The sequence below is a fragment of the Nuphar pumila genome, chromosome 10 (genome assembly GCF_984573655.1).
Source record: "Nuphar pumila chromosome 10, dmNupPumi1.hap1.1, whole genome shotgun sequence".
Lineage (NCBI taxonomy): Eukaryota > Viridiplantae > Streptophyta > Magnoliopsida > Nymphaeales > Nymphaeaceae > Nuphar > Nuphar pumila.
This window is the reverse complement of record NC_143258.1, coordinates 112,149,264-112,171,714: the sequence shown is the minus strand read 5'-3', so window position 1 is coordinate 112,171,714 and position 22,451 is coordinate 112,149,264. Positions and strand designations below refer to the sequence as shown.

At 37.9% G+C, this 22,451-nt stretch overlaps 1 protein-coding gene across 2 annotated transcripts; it reads left to right on the top strand.

Annotated features, from left to right (window-relative positions):
• The first annotated feature begins 1,816 nt into the window (after positions 1-1,816).
• Positions 1,817-11,438, top strand: PSRP2 (RNA-binding (RRM/RBD/RNP motifs) family protein). 2 transcript variants are annotated; one of them, XM_090019735.1, is made up of 5 exons: positions 1,817-2,219; positions 3,104-3,205; positions 10,563-10,862; positions 10,975-11,037; positions 11,166-11,438. In XM_090019735.1, the coding sequence occupies exons 1-4, from the start codon at positions 1,911-1,913 to the stop codon at positions 11,011-11,013; spliced, it is 750 nt and encodes a 249-aa protein (XP_089875861.1). In that variant the 5' UTR covers positions 1,817-1,910; the 3' UTR covers positions 11,014-11,037; positions 11,166-11,438. The 2 variants fall into 2 exon arrangements, with proteins under 2 accessions (XP_089875861.1, XP_089875862.1); XM_090019736.1 differs by lacking the exon at positions 3,104-3,205.
• The last annotated feature ends 11,013 nt before the right edge of the window (positions 11,439-22,451 follow it).

The window sequence follows — 22,451 nt, the reverse complement described above, 5'->3', positions numbered from 1 at the left end:
ATATGACATAGGCCATTGAAAAAGCATTAAAAAAGCCAACAGAATAGGCTATTGACAATGCAAAAACCAGAATTGTTAAGAAAAAAATTAAACAATGTTATTAGCATACCATGTTTATCATACAAGATACTCAACATATAAAAAACTAAACTGCAGGATAGAGGCATATGAATCATTGAAACAAATGAAATAGGCTATTGAACATGCAAAGATAACTTAAAAACCATGTAATTCTTTTACAAAATAACTAACTCATTGCAATTGTGCAAAAAAATAACTTATTCAAGCCGATGTTTCAAAAAAATAACTGGTTCAGCCGTTAAATATATGCTTATAAAAAAAAATCACCATCGATGATTCTGGAATACTCGAGGATGAAGTGCCACCGATGAATCACCGAAAATAGTTGCTAGAAAAGTTACCGATAGGAAGCAGGTTGGGGACCATAAAGAACCCTATTTTGTGCGAAAATAGCTTTGGGGTGCAGACAATCGGGTTTTATACTCAATCGTTTAGGAGTGCAACTTTCATAAGGTATTTGCATTGATCACTAAATATATGTGACTTTAGTCTAGTATTTGTGAAATTACAATGTTCAATTTATCATGAGGTTCACAAATATTTTTATGTGAACTTTGTGAGGTATATGCTGATTAAGTAGGATATTTGTAAGGTTATGAGGTTCAGTTTAATAGGAGGTTAATAGATTTTTTATGCGAATTTAGTCAGGTGTTTGTGAAGTTTTGAGGTTTGGGTTTTTACCAGGTTGTTCGCAAATATGATTATGCGAACTTCGCGATGTCAAAAAAAAAGTGCTCCCTTTTGAGTGAGAGTTTGCGATGCCCGATGAGTGGAATGATATATCGTGCGAACTTCATGAGTTTCACACATGCGAATGATAAAAATGTCCTAACAAAGTTGGCTATTTGTGATTTTGGACATATTGAGGATTTCAAAATTGTTTGACATTTGAGAAAATATGTCATTTTTGCCATATGTACGATCATTTTTCGAACTTAAATTTGACAATGCCAAATGAGTTGATTTCAGACCGTTAAGAATTTCTTGGAAAAAAAGGGGTTTCTCCACACACTACTACGTGTAAGAAGCTCATTAGAACAATATCCAAGTGATATGTTTTCTAGCTAGAATTCACTATAAAAAGGGGTATAATAAGGAACTCCTGCAATATGATGATGATAATAAACAAGTGTTGTAATTGTAATGCACAATAAAAACATTGATGTCATGATACATGAAGATGGTGCAAGAGAGAGAGATTTTAATTGAAATTAAAAATTAATTTAGAGAAAAAAATGTATCATCCAAACGCATTTTTATTGGTTTAAGTAAACATGAGTTTCAAAAATGCATATCCGGTTAGGTTATATGTAGTTTATTGAATCTGGATTTTCATCCAAATCCTAATCTGAAACTGGTAAGGCCAGATCCGGCTACGTAGGATTCAGTAATGCATATACATCACAGTTAGGGATGTCAATGAAACAGATTTTATCCGACGGAATTCGATTCCATTTAGCTGCATTTGGTAAGCGAAAACTATATCCGATGTAAAAAACTGCATCTGTTAAGATTTTTCACCATTCCGATCCGAATCTGAATTCGAATCCATGTAGCCGACGTCCGTTTAGTCGAATACGGTATTCGCCACATCTGATCCAAATCCGAACCGTTTACATCTCAGAATGCTTTGAAATGGACATGGATCGGTTGGATACCCGATCCGTATTCCCCGACTGTTCATCGCTTCAATCCTTATATCCGGATAAACCCCTGCGCTGGCGACCCTACACGACACTCCTCTACAATCTTCACTCTGTACAAACAATTTCTTTCACTCTGCATCAGTTGGCTGCCCTGCCTTCCATCCACCACAGAGTAACGGAGAGATGGCGAACCTTTGCTCTTCCCTATCCCTAATTCCTTCTTCTTCCTTCAGAACCCAACCAGAAGGCCCTAGATTCCCCTCCAGCTCTTCCTCGGGGAGGGTGGGTTTCTCTGCGATCCTCCCACTCTCGGGTGGGCCTCTTCACTTCGCCAACCGCAGGAGGGCCCTTTCCCTGAGAGTCGCCGCACAGGCGGCGCCGGAGGCGCCGGAGGCTTCGAGGAGGCTTTACGTGGGCAACATCCCCAGGAACATCGACAACGGCGAGCTCAGTCGGTTGTTTGCAGGGCACGGCTCCGTTGAGAAGGCTGAGGTTGAGAATTTCGTTCTTGTTCCTTTTCTGTTTTCCTCTTCTGTTGTTTGGGAAGTGGGATCTCGTGGTATTGTTGAACGGAATTGCTTTCATTTCATAAATACAACAATCTGGCAGAATTCTATAACGATAATGTATTTGGAAATTTCCCGGAAATCTTATCGAAATAGTAGAAAGAATTGGTAGTCCGGTTTACGTGACATGAGATGTCTGGCGGAATTAGCAACTAGTTAAATTGGCTGTACTTTTCGTTAGCTGTAAGTGAGCTTAAGGAAAATCATCTTCGCGCCACATGTATGTTGGTAATTGAATTGATGGACATAGAACGAGTGCTACTTTCATTGCTTATGGAGGCAGTGAGTATTACCGTCATTTGCTTCTATGCCTTTACGTAGATGTCTGTTATAATTCCTAGGGAAACAGAAAATCCCTCTTTGTGATAGTTAATTGTTTCGCCCATTTTATTGGCACCGCTGAAAATTTGTAGCGTGTAATCTTTTATTCAGAAATATTGCCTTAGAATTGATTTCTTGTTCCAGAGAGCGAATTGATTGTGTTCTGCTGTTACTTGTGACATTGTGACTTCTCAGAGACTTTTATGGTGCCATCGATGTTGGGAACTAAATGGTCCCCATGTAAAATATTTTTTGAAAGAAATCTATGATTTGACTGTTATTTCAAGTACTTGTATTGTCAGTCATTCTTTCTTCACTGTTAGTTTCTTGGCACATAAAGGGTGAGTTACCCTCACTCGGTATTTGGGAATTAGGCTAGGCTCTCCTCTTCTGAACATCTCAATATTCGAGAAACACACACTCTCTCTCCCTCCTTCCTTCCCATGCCTATTTATTTATTTTTTATGTTTTTCTTCTGTATGTTAACAGGTCATGTATGATAAATACTCTGGAAGAAGTCGCCGTTTTGCCTTTGTAACTATGAGCTCCATAGAGGATGCAAATGCAGCTATTGAGAAGATTAATGGAACAGTAAGATATGAAATATGTTCTGATTGATGTCTTGTGATGATTGGGCATACTCTACCTTTGTAACTGTGAGTTCCATAGAGGATGCAAATGTGGCTACTTAGAAGATGAATAAAACAGTATGCCATAAAATACGTTTTGATTGAGCATATTCTAGCTGCAGGGCTTGCATTCATGATTTAAGACGTGTTTTATTTTTAGTATCCAAGCAGTTGGTACCACTTTCAAATATTTGCAAAGATAATTAAAAATATTCGGTATCATTTTGGCATCAATGATATCCTCATTTCCTTGCCTTTGATTGAGAGCATCATGATACCATTATGAGAGTAATATCACTATGTTTAAAACTTTAAATATTTCCTGTGAAGCTACCTGGTGCAAATCTAACAAGATAGCCATTGTTGTAATATTGCTATATTTAGAACTTCAGATATTTTCCTGTAAATGAAAATCTAACAAGATAGCTCTTTGGCTGAGGATTCTCAGCGATGAAGTTTATGGCCTATTGTGGTTAATGTTTACTCTAGAAGTTACATATCCCCGAATGGGAAGAATAGATACATAAATCAGATAACTATACGTAGCTCAAACTACAACTGGCATACCTTACTGATTACATAAATTTGCTTGTGCACCTTTAAGAAGAGATGAAACTTACTAAACAGTTGGTGTGTGAAAGAATAGAACAACCAGTATGATATACTCAGTCTATGTCAATGGAAAGTTACACGAAAATAGCACATGTATACTTTTAGCTGTGTCCGTGTGACATGGTACACAGTGGAGGCATGAAAAGTAACATCTGATGGCAAATACAGAATAATAGTCCCATATGTAACATGGGCATCTTTGAACACTCAATATATCCGTATCAATGTTGGATACTTCTGGGTGCTGGTACCAGGGTCTTCTGGGGGCTGCCACATATCGATGTATTGTATAATATGCAGGATACATTGTATGTTTCTATGTCAATGCTGGATACTTCTGGGTGCTGGTGTTGGGGTATTTTGGTGGCTGCCACATGCTGATGTATTGTATAATATGCAGGATACATTGTATGTTTATATATCATAGTCACTGTTGCGTTGTAGGTGGGCCTAGGTTAGGTTTGGGGGCTTAGGTGGGCTGGTTCTGACAGGTAGAAAAATTGGTACGCCCAAACGGTATGGAGGAAAAATCTCAAATTTGGAGGGATTGTTTCAGACATTTAAGGGAAGGTACAAACCAATTTTTAGGCGCAGACGATGCAGGGACAGGTCAGAACGGTTTCTGGAATGGGATAGATAGACAAGACAAGATAGGGTTAGACTAAATTTGGGGACAGACACACCATGTTTGTAAAATTGACATCTTAGAACTGAGATATGATAAAATCGTGATTTTTGGAGTGTTCAAACTAAATATCCCAAGAAAGCTTGGGTCCAAATTTTAAACCCAATGGGTTCACGGTTTGGGCTGGGCGATTTTTGGAAGTTAGGCTAATTTCAGGGTTTACCAGGTTTCAGGTCTAGGCAAGATTGGGTCACGCGGGTTCTGGTAAGGATTGCGGTCTAGATCTGAAAGGACTTGGTCCAGGGATTCTTGGGTTACCTAAAGACGTGTGTTAGGGTCTAATATAAGTTCTCGGGACCAGGGATATCTGGGTTGTGGAAGAGGCTGGTGAGATGGAACGGGCTGAACTACGCGTTTTCTTGAGTCGATAGAGTGCAGTTTTGGTGTTCACGAACGGCTTAGGCGGCTTTAGGGAAGGTTAGAGACTGATCTTAAGGTATGATAGAGGTCCAAGGAGTGGTATAAATACCTGAGACACATTCGTAAGGAAGGATGGTCAACAAAACAACAACTGAGAGGTCTCTTTCATCGAATTCCAAGGTATGGATCACTCCACAATGAGATACGAGTACGAGAAGGGCTTGGGCCCTCGGAAGGGTTGAAGGAACATCTTAGGGAGGTCTGGCTTCATGTGGATCACAGGAAAAAGATATAAACACGAGGGAGGAGAGAGAGAGAGAAGAAGAAGGAGAGAGAGAGAGAGAGAGAGAGAGAGAGACTTAAATTTCTTATTCCATAATCAATGCCTGAAGGGGAACCCCAAGTCTCTATTTATAGATGGGAGGTCTGGGATAGAGTCCCTACTCAATCACCTATCATAAGGCATTAAGAATTCTACCGAAAAATAAAGACTGAATAAGGACTTTAGAACCCTTCCTCCGACATGACTCCTCTAATAGAAACTCCTCACAATAACAAATCAAGTTAATCAACTAAAGACCCTCCATAATTAATTAACTAATCAGCTTCTAGAACTGGGGGATGTCCCTTAGGACCCTCCAGCATGGCACGACCCCCTAGGTGGACCCCGTTCCTTAATTGGTTTGCCTTCGGTGCTTGACACGTGTCCTGCTTCTCCTTCTCTTACCCTAAACTCTAGATCTTTGACTTGTCACTCATTATAGAAGCCATGCCAACTGTCAAGTCATCAACCTGGAACCCACACAGTGTTGGCCGACCCTCATAGGGCTCTAGAGGTGGCGTCTAGATCTTGGAGCTTAGGTCTACACCATCTTCTGAAAATTGGGCCGTAACAGACCACCACGCTTTGCACTACTTTTTTCCCATAGTGAGAGAGACCACGACCCAACTAATTGGCCGCTCCACCTAGATCAAACACGAGGTTTTGATCTATCATATGCACTACGGCGATTCTGCGGTTTACCATTCGCTATTCCATAACCGCTGCCCAATTCCTAAGCCGAGTGAAATCCAGGCAAAAGAGTTTGGGGCACGATCGCGTTGCACCAAAGTCGGCATAAGTGCGACTTCGTGGCACGAACAATTCAGCAGTCACAGGGTATGCGGTGACACTAGGGGTGTCAACGGGTCAGATTTACCTAGACCTGACCCGGACCAAACCCTATAGGGTCTGAGTATGGTGACAAATAAGAAGACCTGATTAAGACTCGGGTCCAGACTCGAAGGTCCGATTAATACATGGACTCGAGTATAGTTTGTAAAATTTTATATCAGACCTGGGTTCGACCCGACCCGAGTTTCGATTAAGACCCACAATTTTTCAATGTAAAAATGATAAAAAAATATTATTTTACTAGGCCTGGTTCATGTAGTTCTTATCAGGTTCGGGCATGGTTTCTCTTATAGTAGACCCAGGTCTGGACCCAATACCATACCCAAAAATCTTGTCCAAGTCTGGTTTCACCTGGGTCCGAACCAAACCCGACCTGTTGACACCCCAAACTTCTGAAAGACCCAAGCTCACGGTAGTATAGAATTCTGCTGGTGCGCTCACGACCCAAACTGTAACTGTTTTTCTCGTGCAATGCACTTCGATCATATCATACCGTGCAATGGGTGACCCAGTTAGGGCGTGCTTCTTATTACAGACCCAACTATCGATCAATACAACAAGCACAAGACGCGAGATGATGCCATGAATTTCCAAACGGCTTGAGTGCACGTTGCGACAGATTTCAACTTGTGAGCTTTGGACTTGCTGCCGATTTCATCATGCAATTGGTTGCGTTCGACTGCTGGTCCGGCCAAGCAAGAGATGACTCGGTTTGAATGTCCCGCACACATGAGAGTGCTCCGCTCCTTGTGGGTTGGGGGTGTTGGTTCATTGTTGCACACAAGGTTGTTGCCTTGCTGCGCACAAGGGCGCTCCCCGCAAGTTGGGGCATCTAGTTCCCTGTTGTGTACAAGGGTACTTCCCTATTATGCACTCTGATGTTTCCTGTAGATTGAGGGCTTCGGTTCAGTGTTGCGCATGGGGGCACTTCCTTGTGCACGGCGCTGCTGTCGTGATTGCCGCAAGGTGCCATGGGCTGGTTGAGCTGCCAGCCTGACTGGACGTGCTCTTGGCCTGCGGTGCACTGTTGTGGCATTAGTGATGGCCATACTGAAGGAGGAATCACCGCCGGTGGCAAATCGGCCGACAGGGTATTCAACTCCATGGATATGCCCCTCTAAAGGCCACAACTGCAGTTATGCCATGCTTATAGACAAGGTGTTGGTCTTTCCTCGATATACGTGCTACACATGGCCTCCCTACCAGCTCACTTAGTTGCCACATCAGGTGATGATTGGCTGCTAGCCTGTATCTCTCTCAAATCTACTTGGAGTCTCACACACATTCATTATGGTGTTCGGTCTCTTTGTTGGCAAATCGACATAGGAAGGGAATCAATATTTGTCAATCATCCTTCTCCATTCGGATTCAGCTAGTTTGAATAGGTGGAGTCAGGAGGCGAAGTCCATCATTAGAACTTATCATTCAATGTCCATGATAAATCTCCAAGTGACAGATTCATTTTTCGCAAGTGAATTCCCTCATTCGTATTCACCTCAATCGCAATACAGTCCTTCGTATAGTATTTAAGCTTTTCCACCGGTTTTACCAACTCAATTCTCATCCTCGCATTTGGACCGAATCCTATATCGTACATCCTTTTCACAATTGCGATTATATCTGAATATAATTTTTGAAGCATGTCGTGAAATTCATATCGATTTCTAATTCAGGTCTCGCGATTTGACGAAGACCGAGGGCGTTATCGCTCGAATTCCATTGTTAAAATTCAGAGGAGCGAGGATCGTTCGCTCTGATACCACTTATTGCGTTCTAGGTAGGCCTAGGTTAGGTTTGGGGGCTTAGGTGCTCAGTTAGGTCTAGGTTTAGTCAAAGTCAAATTTGGGTAAACATGGTAGGTTGGTTCTAACAGGTTTTGGTAGAAAAATCGGTATGCCCAAACAGTATGGAGGAAAAATCTCAAATTTGGAGGGATTATTCTAGACACCTGAGTGAAGGTACAAACCAATTTTTAGGAACAGGTCGAAACAATTTTTGAAATGGGATGAACAAACAGGACAGGACTGGGTCAGACTGGGTTTGGGGATCGACACAACCTGTTTGTAAAATCGATATCTTAGAACTGAAATATGATAAAATAGTGAAATTTTCAGGGTTCAAACTAAATATCGTAAGGAAGCTTGGGTCCAAATTTTAGACTCGGGGGTTCACGGTTTGGGTTGGGTGATTTTTGGAAGTTTGGCTAATTTTAGGGTTTATCAGGTTTCAGGTCTAGGCAGGATTGAGTCATAAGCTGCAACAGAAAAATAGGAGGTTAATGAATGATTTTGAAATACATCTACTCGGCAGGTTCTGATAAGGATTACAGTCCAAATATGAAAGGGCTTGGTCCAAGGCTTATTGGGTTACCTAAGGACATGTGTTAGGGTCCGATATAGGTTCTAGGGCTCAGGGATATCAGAATGGGTCGTGGAAGAGGCTGGTGAGATAGAACGGGCCGAACTATGCATTTTTTCGAGCCGATAGGGTGCAGTTTTGGTGTTTTGGATCCTGAATGGCTTAAGCGGCTTTAGAGAAAGTTAGAGATTGGTCCTAAGATATGATAGAGGTTCAGAGAGTGGTATAAATACTTGAGAAACATTCGTAAGGAAGGTTGATCAGCAGAACCACGACTGACAGGGCTCTTACGTCGAATTCCAAGTTAGGGATCACTCCACATCGAGATACTTGTACTAGAAGGGCTTGGTTCCTTGGAAGGGTTGAAAGAACAACCTAGGGAGGCCTAGCTTCACGTGGATCACAGGGAGAAGAATGAGAAACATGAGAGAGGAGAGAGAGAGAAGAGAGAGAAAGAGACATCTAGAGAGAGTGGGACGCCTAAAGAGAGAGAGATTGAGAAACTTAAATTTCTTATTCCATAATGCATAAAAGGGAACCCCAGAGCTCTATTTATAGATGGGAGGTCTGGGATAGAGTCCCTACTCAATCACCTATCCTAAGGCATTAAGAATCCTATTGAAAAATAAAGATTGGGCAAGGACTCTAGAGTCCTTCCTCTCACAAGACTCCTTCTCTAATAGGGACTCCTCACAAGAACAAATAAACTAAGGATTCTTCATAATTAATTAACTAAACTAATTAATTAATTACTTCTAGAATTGGGGGATGTCCCTTAGGACTCTCCAGCATGACACGTCCTCCTAGGTAGACCCCGCTTCTTAATTGGCTTGCCTTCGGTGCTTGCCACGTGTCATGTTTCTTTTTTTTCTTGCTCTGGACTCTGGATCTTTGACTTGTCACCCATTAGAGAAGTTATGTTATCAACCTGAGACCCACACAATGTTGGTTGACCTTTATAGAGCTTGGGGTTGTACCATCTTTTGAAATTCAGGCCGTAACAATCACCTATATCATTTAAGGTAATTTCTCGGCGAGGGTTTTTCTTTGAGATATTATGAAAAAATGATTTTTCTCAAGAAAATTGCGAAAAAATCTTGAAAGCTTTAAAAACTGAAAAAATATAAATAATAATAAAAAAGAGAAAAATAATAGGTTTTCTTGCAAAAATATAAAGAAACAATTAGAAAATATTTAAAATAAAAAAAACAAAAAAATACTTAAAATATATAAAAAATATGCTTTTGAAAACATTGGGAATATCTCGGGAAAATATCATAATATTTTCGTTTTTGGCGATATTTTGAAAATCTCTGGAAAATATTGCTGACCTTGAAATACCGATAATATTGAGATGTTTTCAAAATATTGGCAATATCGGTGACTTCTGTATCAATACTGGATACTTCTGGGTGTTGGTGTTGGGGTCTTCTGACTTCTGAGGGCTGCTACATACCAATGTCTTGCATAATATGCAGGATGCATTGTATGTTTCTATGAATATTTTATATATTCTACATTTTTATCTTTATGTCCTAGTGGAGTTCCCCATTAGTGGTATATACATTATGTATATCAGCTGCCACATATGGATATATTGTATAATATGATGGATACATTGTATGTTTCTATAAATATTGTATTGTATACTTTCTACATTTTTCTTTACATTCTGATGGAGATCTTCATTTGTAGTATATATATTATGTGTATCAGCTGTGGCCTCACATGCTTCTTTTGGAAAAAGCCATTTGCACAAGCCGCACCTGTTATACCACGTACCAACTACCACACCTCTCTGACATAGTTAACCCCTGCGTTCAAAGTGGTGGTCTCAGAAATTTCCTCTCTTACATCAGAGTACATATGGTTGCACTTTAAAATAACTGTTATTATAAAAGTTTGCTTTATGGCATCGCAATCTTGGTTTGTTTGTTTTTCTTTTTGATGGCAAAGAATATTTCTTTCTTTTCTACGGTGCCATTTTCTTTTAAGATTTGCCGTTTGCATTATATGCTAGAAAACTTGAAAAACAGCCATAATTTCATTGGACTTGTTACTGTTAAGAATCTTTATCTTTATAATATTTTGTATTTGATGGTCAAAATTATCCTTTTGCACATACTCTAGGAAATTGGGGGACGACAAATCAAAGTGAACATCACTGAGAAACCTCTTCAGCCTGTTGATCTATCAAATATTCAAGCCGAGGAATCAAGCTTCATTGACAGCCAGTACAAGGTCTATGTAGGTAACTTGGGGAAGACAGTGACATCAGATATGCTAAGTAAATTATTCTCTGAGAAGGGAAAGGTTCTTGGTGCTAAGATTTCAAGAGTGCCAGGGACTTCAAAGTCCAGTGGGTTTGGGTTTGTTTCCTTTTCCTCCGATGAAGAAGTAGAGGCTGCTATTTCTTCTTTTAACAATATTGTAAGTATTTCTGACTATCTGTTCTATAGATTTTTCAGTTTCTTGCATTTTTCTGGTAGCTTTTGAGCTTTGTTAAACATTTCTCTTTCTAATTATAATCCATCCTTTCTAGCGTTTTGAGGGGCAGCAAATTCGAGTCAACAGAGCCTAAACTTGCATTCTACTTTCAGAAGAGGCATGTGTTTTCTTTTTACTGAAGTTTCTTGGGAATCCTTTTATAGCTACAACTTGAATTAGAAAGGTTGCCTCTCTCTCTCGTACATTATACAACGCCCTGAAATTTAGAGTTATCTTTTTTGCCAGGTGGTAAAACTATTCTTCGACTAGTGTGAACCGGAAATTACTTCATTCTGACATGTGAAGGAATTGACTAGCGGCTGATAAGAAGGCCTATTTTCATGGGTTTATTATTTTTGTACATTTTTTCCCTTATGTCCTGCCTGTAGGTTTTAATGAAACAACCTGGATACTGCACCTTGAATTCAGTTGATAAATGCTATGACTCCTGGCTTCTCTTGTCTATGGCTGTATCAGCACATTCAGTGATATAGGTACTTTGGGGTAAGAAATATTTTATATCCCTGTGTCTTTGAAATCTATAATTCTGTTCACATTTATTTGCGATTATGCTGGGGAAGAACCATAATCATATTCTCCCGCAGTGCAGTGCATTTAGCTAGCGTCATATTTTTTTTTATATCCCCCATTTTCAGAGACCTAGCCACGCTGGCTCTGTCAGCCTTACGTTCACTGTCCTGGCAGCATAAGACTCCATGGGCTTACCCCTTTACCCCAGAGTTACCACCATATGATTTTATATGTTTTGCAGGATTCAATTGATGCTTTTTGGAATCTAGAATGTGTCCTTTTTTTGGTTGGTGACTTGGACAGATCAGGTGTTACAGGGTCACTTTTTTTTTTGTCCAAAAGCACACCACGTGCGTCCTAGACTTTCCGAACCCCAGGGAACCTGTTATCATTGCAAAATTTTACTTTTTCAAGTCAAACTGATTTTTTTAAAAGATTTTGAAAATAACTCGTCTCTGCTTTAAAATGCAGGATAATTTCGAAGAATGGGACTCGCCTGTCGGTACGAGGTTCAACCATTCTTGGCATTATAACCAGGAGTAATCAAACCAATGATCAATCTAGTGTTTTGCTTTGCTCAACTTGTTTGTTCTATTCTTAAATGCATAAAGAATAATTTCTGAAAATGCAGATTGAAAAATATGATGTTTGCTTGAAATACTTGGAAAATACTTGGAAAGAGGAACATTTTGAAAATTGTGAGTCACATCTGAGAAGCATTTTTAAAGAAAGAAAATCGATTTCTGAAGAAATCTTGATGTTTTAGGAAAATCGATTTCTGAGAGAATTCAAAATGACTTAGAGAAAATTGATTTATCTGAATTTGAACTTTGAAATTGAGAATATTATAACTTAGAAAATCGTGATTTGAACTTACGAAAATATTTGGAAAATCTTTGAAAAATAAAGGGATCTTGAAAATTTGGTTTCTGAGGAAAATCTAACAAATTTGAGAAAAACTGACTTCTTTGAATTCTGAACTTTGAGAAGTTATTGAAACTTGAAAAATCAATTTTGGGACTTAGAAAAGCATTTAGAAATCCCTTGAAAATCGTTTTTAATGAAAAGGAAACCTTAATGTTTTGAGAAAAATTGATTTCTGAAGAAATTTCAGGATAGCTTTGAGAAATCGATTTTCTTGAAATGAGATTCTTGATTTGATCAAAAGAGGGATGTGTAGCCTTGTGAAATCCTTTTCATGATGCAATCTAAACCTAAGTGAATGAATGAATATAATTTTGCAAAAAATATTTTTTGAAGATTTTGAGGAAAATCATTTGAAAAAGAAATTTATGTGCCTTATAGAATTTTGATGAAATATATTCGCCAAGCCACGAATATGTATTGAATATCTTATTTGATTCTAAAAGGAGTAAATATTTGGAAAAATTTTAAAATATGCAATGATTTCTGAAGATGCCTAAGAGTGTAGGCCATTTGTGGCTTAGAAAAAGATGATAAATCTGGGTTTCATTCGTATTCTGACTATGATCACAAATACGAAACCCACTGAGTTTGTCAACTCCTTAGAAGCTAGTGCATGTGTCATTCGTGTAGACCATGATGAATTTGAATATGCATGAATCATCATCCATCACACATTAATATTATTAAAAAATAAAATTATATGCAATGTGATCCAATTCTAAGCAGGAAAAGTAAATTCTTATTCCAATGTTTACAATTATAATTTACATAAAAAGAGAAAATAAAATAAAATAAAATACACTCTTAAATGTCCCTGCAAAACTAGAAAACTTGTTAGTGAAAATATGTTGGCTTTTATGGATTTATCCAATAATATCTGAAAATTACTGGACTTATTCGGATATAAGCCTTTTTTCATGTTTTCCTGAGATAAACATAATAAAAGCTGATGTAAAATTGCATAAATAATAAAAATAAATAACTCTGAAATTCGGAATTTGGAGAAAAATGATAAAAATACCTTTGAAAACAAGACTATGGCCTTGAAATCAGGGGTTTCAGAAAAGATTTTTGTGAAACTTTGGATTTAGGGATCAAATGGATTTAAATAAACACCAAATCGGGTGTTAAGCACCCTAGCATAATTATAAACATGATAAAATATTAAAAACATGAAACTTTATATCAAAAAATTAAAATATCACAAAATAGTGATTTTTGCTAGTGTTTTACTCGAACTGGGACTCTACGGGCACCTTGTTTTCATGATTTAATCAAATAATATATCAAATGAATTCAAAAATCTGTAAAAATCGATATATATAGTTTTGATAACTCTAAAATTAAATTACATTCAAAAAAATATATTTTTAACATTATTTTAATATAAAAATTGAATAAAACCCTAAAATACGCAATTTTTCCCTTGGGCACATATCTGCCACAATGTCAAACCCGAATCGGGTATCAAATTACCATGGAAATTTACAAAAATTTATAGAGAGATATTAGACAAAAAACAAAGATTTACCTATTTATAGATCTGAAAAATCATCTTCGGTTAGGGAGATATTGCTCCGGCAACATACGCTTGATTCTGACGAATATATAACAAGTTAAAATAAATACATCCAGTTTTGGGTACAGAAAAATATAGCAAATCATGTTCAAAAATTATAAAATTTTAGCAGATGAAAGTAAACACATAGAGAAAGTTTTTTTCTTTTACAGATCATCAATCGGATCTTCGGTCAGGGAGATACGATTGACACAAGTCGATCTAGGGTTTAGACAATGTATACCAGCTCTGTAAAACCAATTCTACTTTCTGTCAGAGGAAAAATATCAAACAGATGCATAAAAATATGAAACATTTACAGAAAATATTAGACATGATAACGAAGACACTTCAACTTACGGATCATCGATCAGATCTTTGATAAATGAGATATTGCCTCGTCAAGTTGTCCCCGAATCCACATAGCGATTTCACGGTTTAAAAAGTAAGGTTCGGTTTTCTATTTTTTTGACAGGGTTCCAGAACCCAAAATAATTCTATTTTTTTTATAGGAAATCACTGACCTGCTCACGGTTTAACCCTAAAAATATTAAATTTTTTTGAGAGAAAAATATACATGAAATAACACTGTTTTCGCGTGCCCGGGATCAAAATTCACATATTATCGATAAAACATTAAAAACCCTAATCTAAATATGAAAACAAAAAATAAAAAAACATGAAAATAATACCACGAATTTAGATTTGGCATTTGAATGGCCAAAATAACCATAAACACGATAAAAAAAAGAAAATCAGCGAATACACGGTTAGATTTTGATTTAGTCTTCGAAAATAGAGACTCGACCCATTAAATGGGCGAATCTCATCTTTTATTTGACTTAAATATAAAAAACGCTATTTCTAACGATTTCAACGGATTAGAATCATGAAAAATGCCCTTAAATAACGTTAGATTGCTTTTTTGAATCAATTTTAAGGTTCTTGAACGAAGAACAAGCTTGAAATCCATATGAAAAGGGTGGCAATGGTGAAAGCCATGGAAACCTTGTAATAAATTTAATAAAATAATAAAATTAAATAAATAAAACTTACCTTGGGTTGCTGCAACTTTAATGGAGGAAGGAGAGGATGCTGAGAGGAGAGAGAAGTAGCAAGAAAGGGAGAGAGAGAGAGAGAGCATAGGGGTCCACCCCTCCTTTTGGCCCCTTTTTATAGATTTTCAAAGTCTTAATTAAAAGGAGTCCTAATTAATTTCTAATTTTCTTAATTGACTTAATTAGAGGGAGGCGATTTTTTAGATTAGGTTTGACTATTCAACCTTCCTAATTAGGCTCTAACTAACCTAGGAATCCTAATTCTATTAAAATGAGTCCAAATGTGGTGCCACCCTCTGTGGGCCCACATTTGGTTTTTTAAAGGCTTAAATTTAAAAGTTAAAAATGTGTTTTGAAAATACTAAAGTAAAATGAAGTTTTAAAATCAATTTGGACATTTTCAAACTCCTAACCTAATTAGGACACTGACTAACCCTAATATAACCCTGACACTTTCAAATGCGGCGCCACCTAGAGTGGGCCCCACTTGATTTTTCAAAAGCGATTTTTAAAACTTGAGAACGAAAGTTTTCAAAAAGAGGTTTAAAATTTGGAATTAAAATTGACAGTTTTTTTTCACCAACTAGAGTTCTGACTAGATAAGAACTCTTCCAGATGTGGTGGTGTCAACTGAGTGGGCCCCACATCAGGTTTTTGAAAAAGTTAAAATAAAGACTGAAAATGGTTTCAAAACAGACTAAAAATCACTGAATAAAAAACAAAAGTTTTAAAAATAGAGTCCTAAGCGAACTGAAACTCTAGACCAGAGTCCAAAACCAACTGAAACTCTAAAATTTAGGTTTTTGAAAGTGAAACGAAGAAGTTTTTGAAGGATTTTCTCAAAACTAGTGAAAATAAGTCAGAAAATGCAGTCAGGGTTAGAGTCCTAACTCAACCGAAACTCTGAAAGAGAGTCCTGAATCAACTAGAATTTTGCAAAATACACTAATTTTTGAAAAACAAGTTAAGAGAATGAAAATGAATGTAGAAACAAAATTCAGAATAGAGTCCTAACTGGATTAGGACTCTGGGACAGAGTCCTGATCAGACTGAAACTCTGGATTTTTGAAAGATAAATAAAGAAATTTTAAAAGGTTTTCTTAGAATTTGATAAAATGAGCTGAAAAATGAAGTTATGGTCAGGGTCCTAGTCCAACTGAAACTCTTGAAATATAGTCCTAAGTTGTCTTAAACTCTACAAAATTGAACTTTTTTCGAAAAACAAGCGAAAAGGTTTTAAAAACAAGTGAACATGGGAGTTAAAACAAAAATCAGAACAGAGTCCTAATTAGACTAGGACTCTAAAAAAATTGATTTTTCTAAAAACATACAAGAAGATTTTGAGAGTTTTTCGCGAAAACAGATGAAAACTGAAATCAGAATTAGAGTTTTGATCCAATTGGGACTCTGGGACAGAGTCCTAATTCAACTAAAGCTCTCAAAATTTTGAAAAAACAAGGAGGTTTTAGAAGCTTTTTCGCAAAAAAATAAATAAAAATAAGGTGAAATTTGAAATCATAATTAGAGTCCTGATCCAACTGGGACTCTGGGACAGAGTCCTAATTCGACTAAAACTCTTAAAATTTAGGGTTTTCTAGAAAACAAATGAGAGGGTTTTAGAAAACAGGTGAAAATAAGATAGAAATTGAAGTCGGATTCAGAGTCTCGATTTAAAGGAATTGTGGGTTATGTAATTAGAGTCCTAATTCGATTAGAACTTCAAGAATTTTTGGTTTTCTAAGAAGCAAATGATAAGATTTTAAAAAGGACTTTTCAAAACAAGTGAAAATGAAATAAAAAAAATGAAATCAGGATAGAGTCCTGATTCGATTAGGACTCTTGGGCAGAGACCTAGTTCAACTGAAACTTTAAAATTTTAGCCAAAATGAAAGGTTTTCTCGAAAAGAGATAAAAATAGAAGTGAAAAGTAGATTCCTGATCCCACTGAAACTCTGGGAAAGAGTCCTAATCCGATTGAAACTCTGAGATTTTGGCCAAAATGATAGGAATGGACAAGGGATAAGACTACCTCTGATTTAAAACCAAAATAGAATTTTGAAAAAGGTTTAAAAAGTAAAAAGATAGAGTCTTGATCTGACTACGACTGAAAATTTGAGAAATTTGAGGAATGAAGGAATCTAGAAGCGACACCAGCTAGATGAGTCTCATCTGGGGACTGAGATCAGTTAAAAATTGATTTTAAAATGAATCCAGATTGTTTTGTAAAGAAAATATTTTGAAATAAAAGAATATAAGATCTTGGCGGTTAACAAATGAAAAAATATCAATTTAAAACTTAGGTATTTGGAATTGATTTTGAAAGAAAAGTTTTAAAATCGAATCTAGATTAAATATTTTGAAAAACCAGAATGCTAGATCTCAAAAATGTCATGCGATGGCGTGCAATGTCATGAAATGATATGCCAAATACATGCAGTGATATGCAATGACACATGAAATGCAAACCCTGGATGAGGGACTTAGAATCTCGAGCCCCTGGCAGACACAAAGGATTGAAAATTCTCATATGAAGATAAGAACTGATAATTGAGATTGAGCCAAAATAAGGATTGAATCTTGATTGTGAGATAAAATATTGAAATTTGTTATAAATTTTGGGTCATGAACAACCCTGACTTAGATGTCGACCAGCTGATTCTCTGAAGGCTGCAAAGAATGGATCCCAGTGGCAGGAGGAAATGGTTTATGAGCGAAGGTTGAAAATTTGGGGTGTTTACAAAACCCCTTCACGCACAAGGGGTGCACCCTTTCATGCATTAAAGGGTTCACTCCTTCACGTACAAGGGGTGCACCCTTTCATGCATTGGGGTGTGACCAACTGTTTATACACCAGGGGTGCAACCCTTCACGCACAAGGGGTGCACCCTTTCATGCGTTAAGGGGTGCACTCCTTCACGCACAGGGGTTGCACCCTTTCATGCACAAGGGGTGTGCCCCTTCATGACCAAGTGGTGCGCCCGTCCACGCCACAGTGTCACCCTTCACTGTGTGTCACTTTGCCAAGTCTTAGCAGGGTCTCAGCTACTTCGATGCCCTCCAAGAGTCCAAAATGGTCTTCACCCCCACCCCCCCCCCCCCCCCCCCCCCCCCCCACCCACCCACACACACACACACACACCACCACCACACACACACACATGTTCAATGTCCTCGTTGAACCAGCAAGATAGTCTTTCACTTGTTTCTCGATCTGACATAGTGAACTATTTCACTCCCAAGAGGCAAAAAAGTTGGTAAGCTAGTTAAACATCATGAAAGTTATTTACACATATACATATATATTTGCTTATTTGTTTTTGTTTACACATTATTTTGTCTTTTAATGGACTACAATTATTCATAACTAAAGAATAGTACAAAAACATTTTGCCAATTGCAATAGCAGTGACTGCGTTCTGGTAATATCTCGAATTTTCACTTGATCGATAGTTGGGAAACTGAATTGTTATATATGGTCAATTCATCCCATACAACGGATGACGTTTTTGATGCAGGCGCTCCTTCGGCCTCTGCTTGGGAAAAAGAGTTGATTGCTTGCATCAAAGAATGGCTAATACGGGAGGAGAAGAAGTGGCATGAGTGCTCTCGTGTCCTTTGGCTCAAGGATGCAGATGCCAACACCTGTTTCTTCCATCGATATGCTTTTGATAGGAAGCGGTATAAGCAGCATAACATCATTCAGGTTGGGGGTGAAGTGGTTGAAGGCCGACACCTACTGTCTGTTGTCTCCTCTCTTACTTCATCCATCTCTTCACCCTACCTAGCATTCAGGGAGGTTCTGTTTCAGAATCCATATACCGAAGGCTCACTCCAACGCAGGTGTCCTTGTTGGTCACCCCTTTCCAGCTAGGAGAAATACATGAGGTCGTTAGACAACTCTCTTGATTCAAGTTGCCAGGCATTGACGAGTTTCCAGTAGATTTCTTCTTGTGGTACTGGGAGGTTATACAGTCAGACCTCTATCTATTTTTCGTTGAATTATACCACTATGCAAACCTGCTTAAGGTGTTCGGGCGCTCCGAGATAGTGTTGATTCCAAAGGTGGTTGACGCGGTCGACATTTCCATCCTTGTGGTGCCCTACCGCATTCTTTCTTAAGTCCTGGCGAACAGGATGTAGGGCGTCATAAGCATTTTGCAACAAGCATTTGTCAAGGGCAGGATGGTGCACGACTGTGGTGCTCACATCAGTGGCTATCCAAAATATCTCTGCTTCTAGAAAACCCTACTTTATACTGAGGTTAGACATTAGTAAAACTTCTAATTTAGTCTAGTGACAACTTTTTAATGGATTCTATGCAAAACATGGGCTTTGGAGTACGCTGGTGCAAGTGGGTTAGGGAACTGGTCGACTTCAGCAGCGGTTAGTCTCAATGGTGAATCTGGCCAATTTTTTGACCTGAAACGGGGGCTTCAGCAGGGCTGCCAGCTCTCGCCATTGCTCTTCGAAGCTGAGGGCCTGGCTGCCTTATTTTGACAAGCCGCGGGGATCAGTTTTACAAACTCAACTGTCTCCTTTGGTTTTGATTTTTCTCTTTTGTAGTTTGCCGACGACTTCATCTTATTTGGCGAAGCCTCCATTAAGCAGATGACGAGGATCCTCTGCATCCTCAAGGTGTTCGGTATAATATCTAGTCGTCACGTCAATGAACTCAAGAGCGAAGTTTGTCTTCAACGTTGATCCATCCATCACTGCTACTGCCTCACACCTATTTGGATGTCGGGTGGGTAAGCTCCCTACTTCCTACCTTGGGCCCCTAGACAATTGGTTGATTAATTCGTGCTTCCCATTGGTCGTCGGTACTAGATAAAATTGGGTCATGGTTGCAGTCATGGTGAGACCAGTATCTTTCTCGAGCAAGTAGGCTCACTCTTATCAAAGTGGTGCTTTTGTTATTCCCTCCCACTTTATCTGTCTATAAGATGTCTGCAAAAATTGAAAAGCATATTGAGAAACATATTCATACTTTTCTATGGAGCGGTGACAATGACCACTCTAAAATTGCTTTGGTGGCTTGGTCTCGAGTAGTTAGACCAACCAAGTGAGGTGGAATGGGTATCTCATCCCTTTCATTTAAAAATAGGTCATTGTTGTCAAAATGGTGGTGGTTTATTTGTTACAATGAAGGTGACATGGCGTCGTATTTCATATCCAAGTATGCTTTGTAAGGTCCTCCTTCGGGGTGGTCACCTAGTAGGGGGAGGGGGAGGGGGAGGGGGGCTTCCTCCAGGGTGTGGCTTCATTGGCGTCGTGTTTGGCCCCAATTCATATATGGCCAGGGACCACCGGATAGCAGGTGTTATGATTGCACTTGGACTTAGATCACGGGTTGTGTTTTGATCCATGAGAACCTGGCAAGGAAGAGCTTCGGCTTGGTGAGCATATGCTGCTTGTGTGGTGCAGTTGTCGAATCAACCCCGCACTTGCTTTGGTATTGCCCTTTCTTTCAAGCTCTATTCTTTGCCTCAAGGCAACAGCTGCATATTTCAGCCTGCCAAGAGTTGTTCGCTAGAGACCTTCTCCATCTGCTTCTACCATCTCAGGGCAGCAAGTGGTATTTCGTGTGGCGTTGTTGGTTGTTCAATGCTTGGTGGGCAGTTTGGCGGGAGAGAAATGATAGAACGTTCGAGGATCAGAGTCGACATGCTTCTTAGCTTCTCATCCATGTCATATCTGATGTATTTCATATGGTCGTTCTTAAGTGGCCGGCGACAGATCTAGAATGGATTCACCCCTTTTCACTGGTTGCCCTGCTCTTCTTGTAAAGCAGGGGGTTGATTCCTTATAGTCTTGAGCTTTCTCTGATTTCTTATCTGTTTTAATAAAAATTTGAGCTTTCTTCCTCAAAAAAATAAAAAAATAAAACAGCATGATCATCTAATAAATCCAAGAATAAGAGTTTTGCTAATGTTGAATAAGCATGCAAATAGATTACTCATCTTCTAGGTGCTGAGGAATATCCCAATGGAGAAGTGCAACAAATGGCTTCAGACCTAACAAGTAATTAATATTGTAAATTAGTACATCAAAACACACACAATGTATATGGTCTCTGTTTGTAGGTAAATGCAAGGGCAAATATGCCTGTCATGTTGTATTATGAAATCTCACTATGAAAAAAAACTTTATATTCAAATCCAACCACCCAAAACTAGAATTAACCTTTAGAATATATGGAAATAGCCTATTTGATGACTTTTGCACTTATACTACAAACAATAAAGCAATTTGAACTATTTCTTGCTCAAGGTATCTTACTAATCTAAATTGTTTTCTATAATCAATCTATTGAAACAACAAATAAACCAACTTTTGGTGATCGGACTATGCCAACCAAAGGTTGTATTACCATGATGTATCATGGCGTCTTGTGTTGGTGTTGCAAATAACATTCTTGGATATCTTCTAGAATAATTGACATATTGAATTCATAGTGACTTTATTATGAATTTATCTTGGCAAATTAAAGAACAAATTGTAATGCAACGAAAATTGTTCCAACAATTTTATAGAAAAATATTAATGTGCATTGCCAAAAGATTTATCATATTGTGCAAAAAAATTATATCAGAAATGGCCTTGCCTTACTATGGAATAAAATGGTGAAAATTAAGACAAGACATTATCATGACATTTTGAAAATTGTGAGTAAAAATTTGATTAATCATATTAAAGCTGAGGAGAAAAAAATTATTGAGCAAATAAACTATGTTGCTATAATGATCTCAGCAAGCTACTATTTTTCTAGCCTTAACAAATTTTACGATACCATGATACTACTGTGAATATCTGAGGAAATAAGCTAGAACTGGGGAGCTTTTGAATGGTTTGGAACAAGCATTTGAATTTCTTGTGTGCAATGCATGTGCATGTGCATGGTATATATATATATATATATATATATATATATATATATATATATATATATATATATATATATAGAGAGAGAGAGAGAGAGAGAGAGAGAGAGAGAGATCCTTGCCCCCTTTGATATAAGTTCATTGATCAAGTTATTGTAGTAGTTGATTCCAACCTTGTTCACCCCTCCTCTTATTGTGCCAACTGCAAATAAAAGAAACATTGTTTAGATTTTAAAATATTAAATAATATGAATTTGATAGTTTAAATTCATATCTTGAATGCTCCAGCTAGGTGAAGTCGTGATATGATGTATTTTGGGTTTTATTTGCAATCAAACGAAAGCTTGTTGGGGGTTGGGTAGATCTAAGATCAGCAAAAGTGTCATTTTTGTAGTTGATATGAAGCATGGTTGATGAGACCTACCAATATGTCCAAAATATGGACCTGTCTGCAAAACAAAATTGGATACTGAATACAACATTTTTTTTTAATGAATATAGCAACAATTATAAAGCCGAACTATTAATCATCTAAAGGGATATCATTTTTAAAACCCACATATTTAGCTCCTTGTAT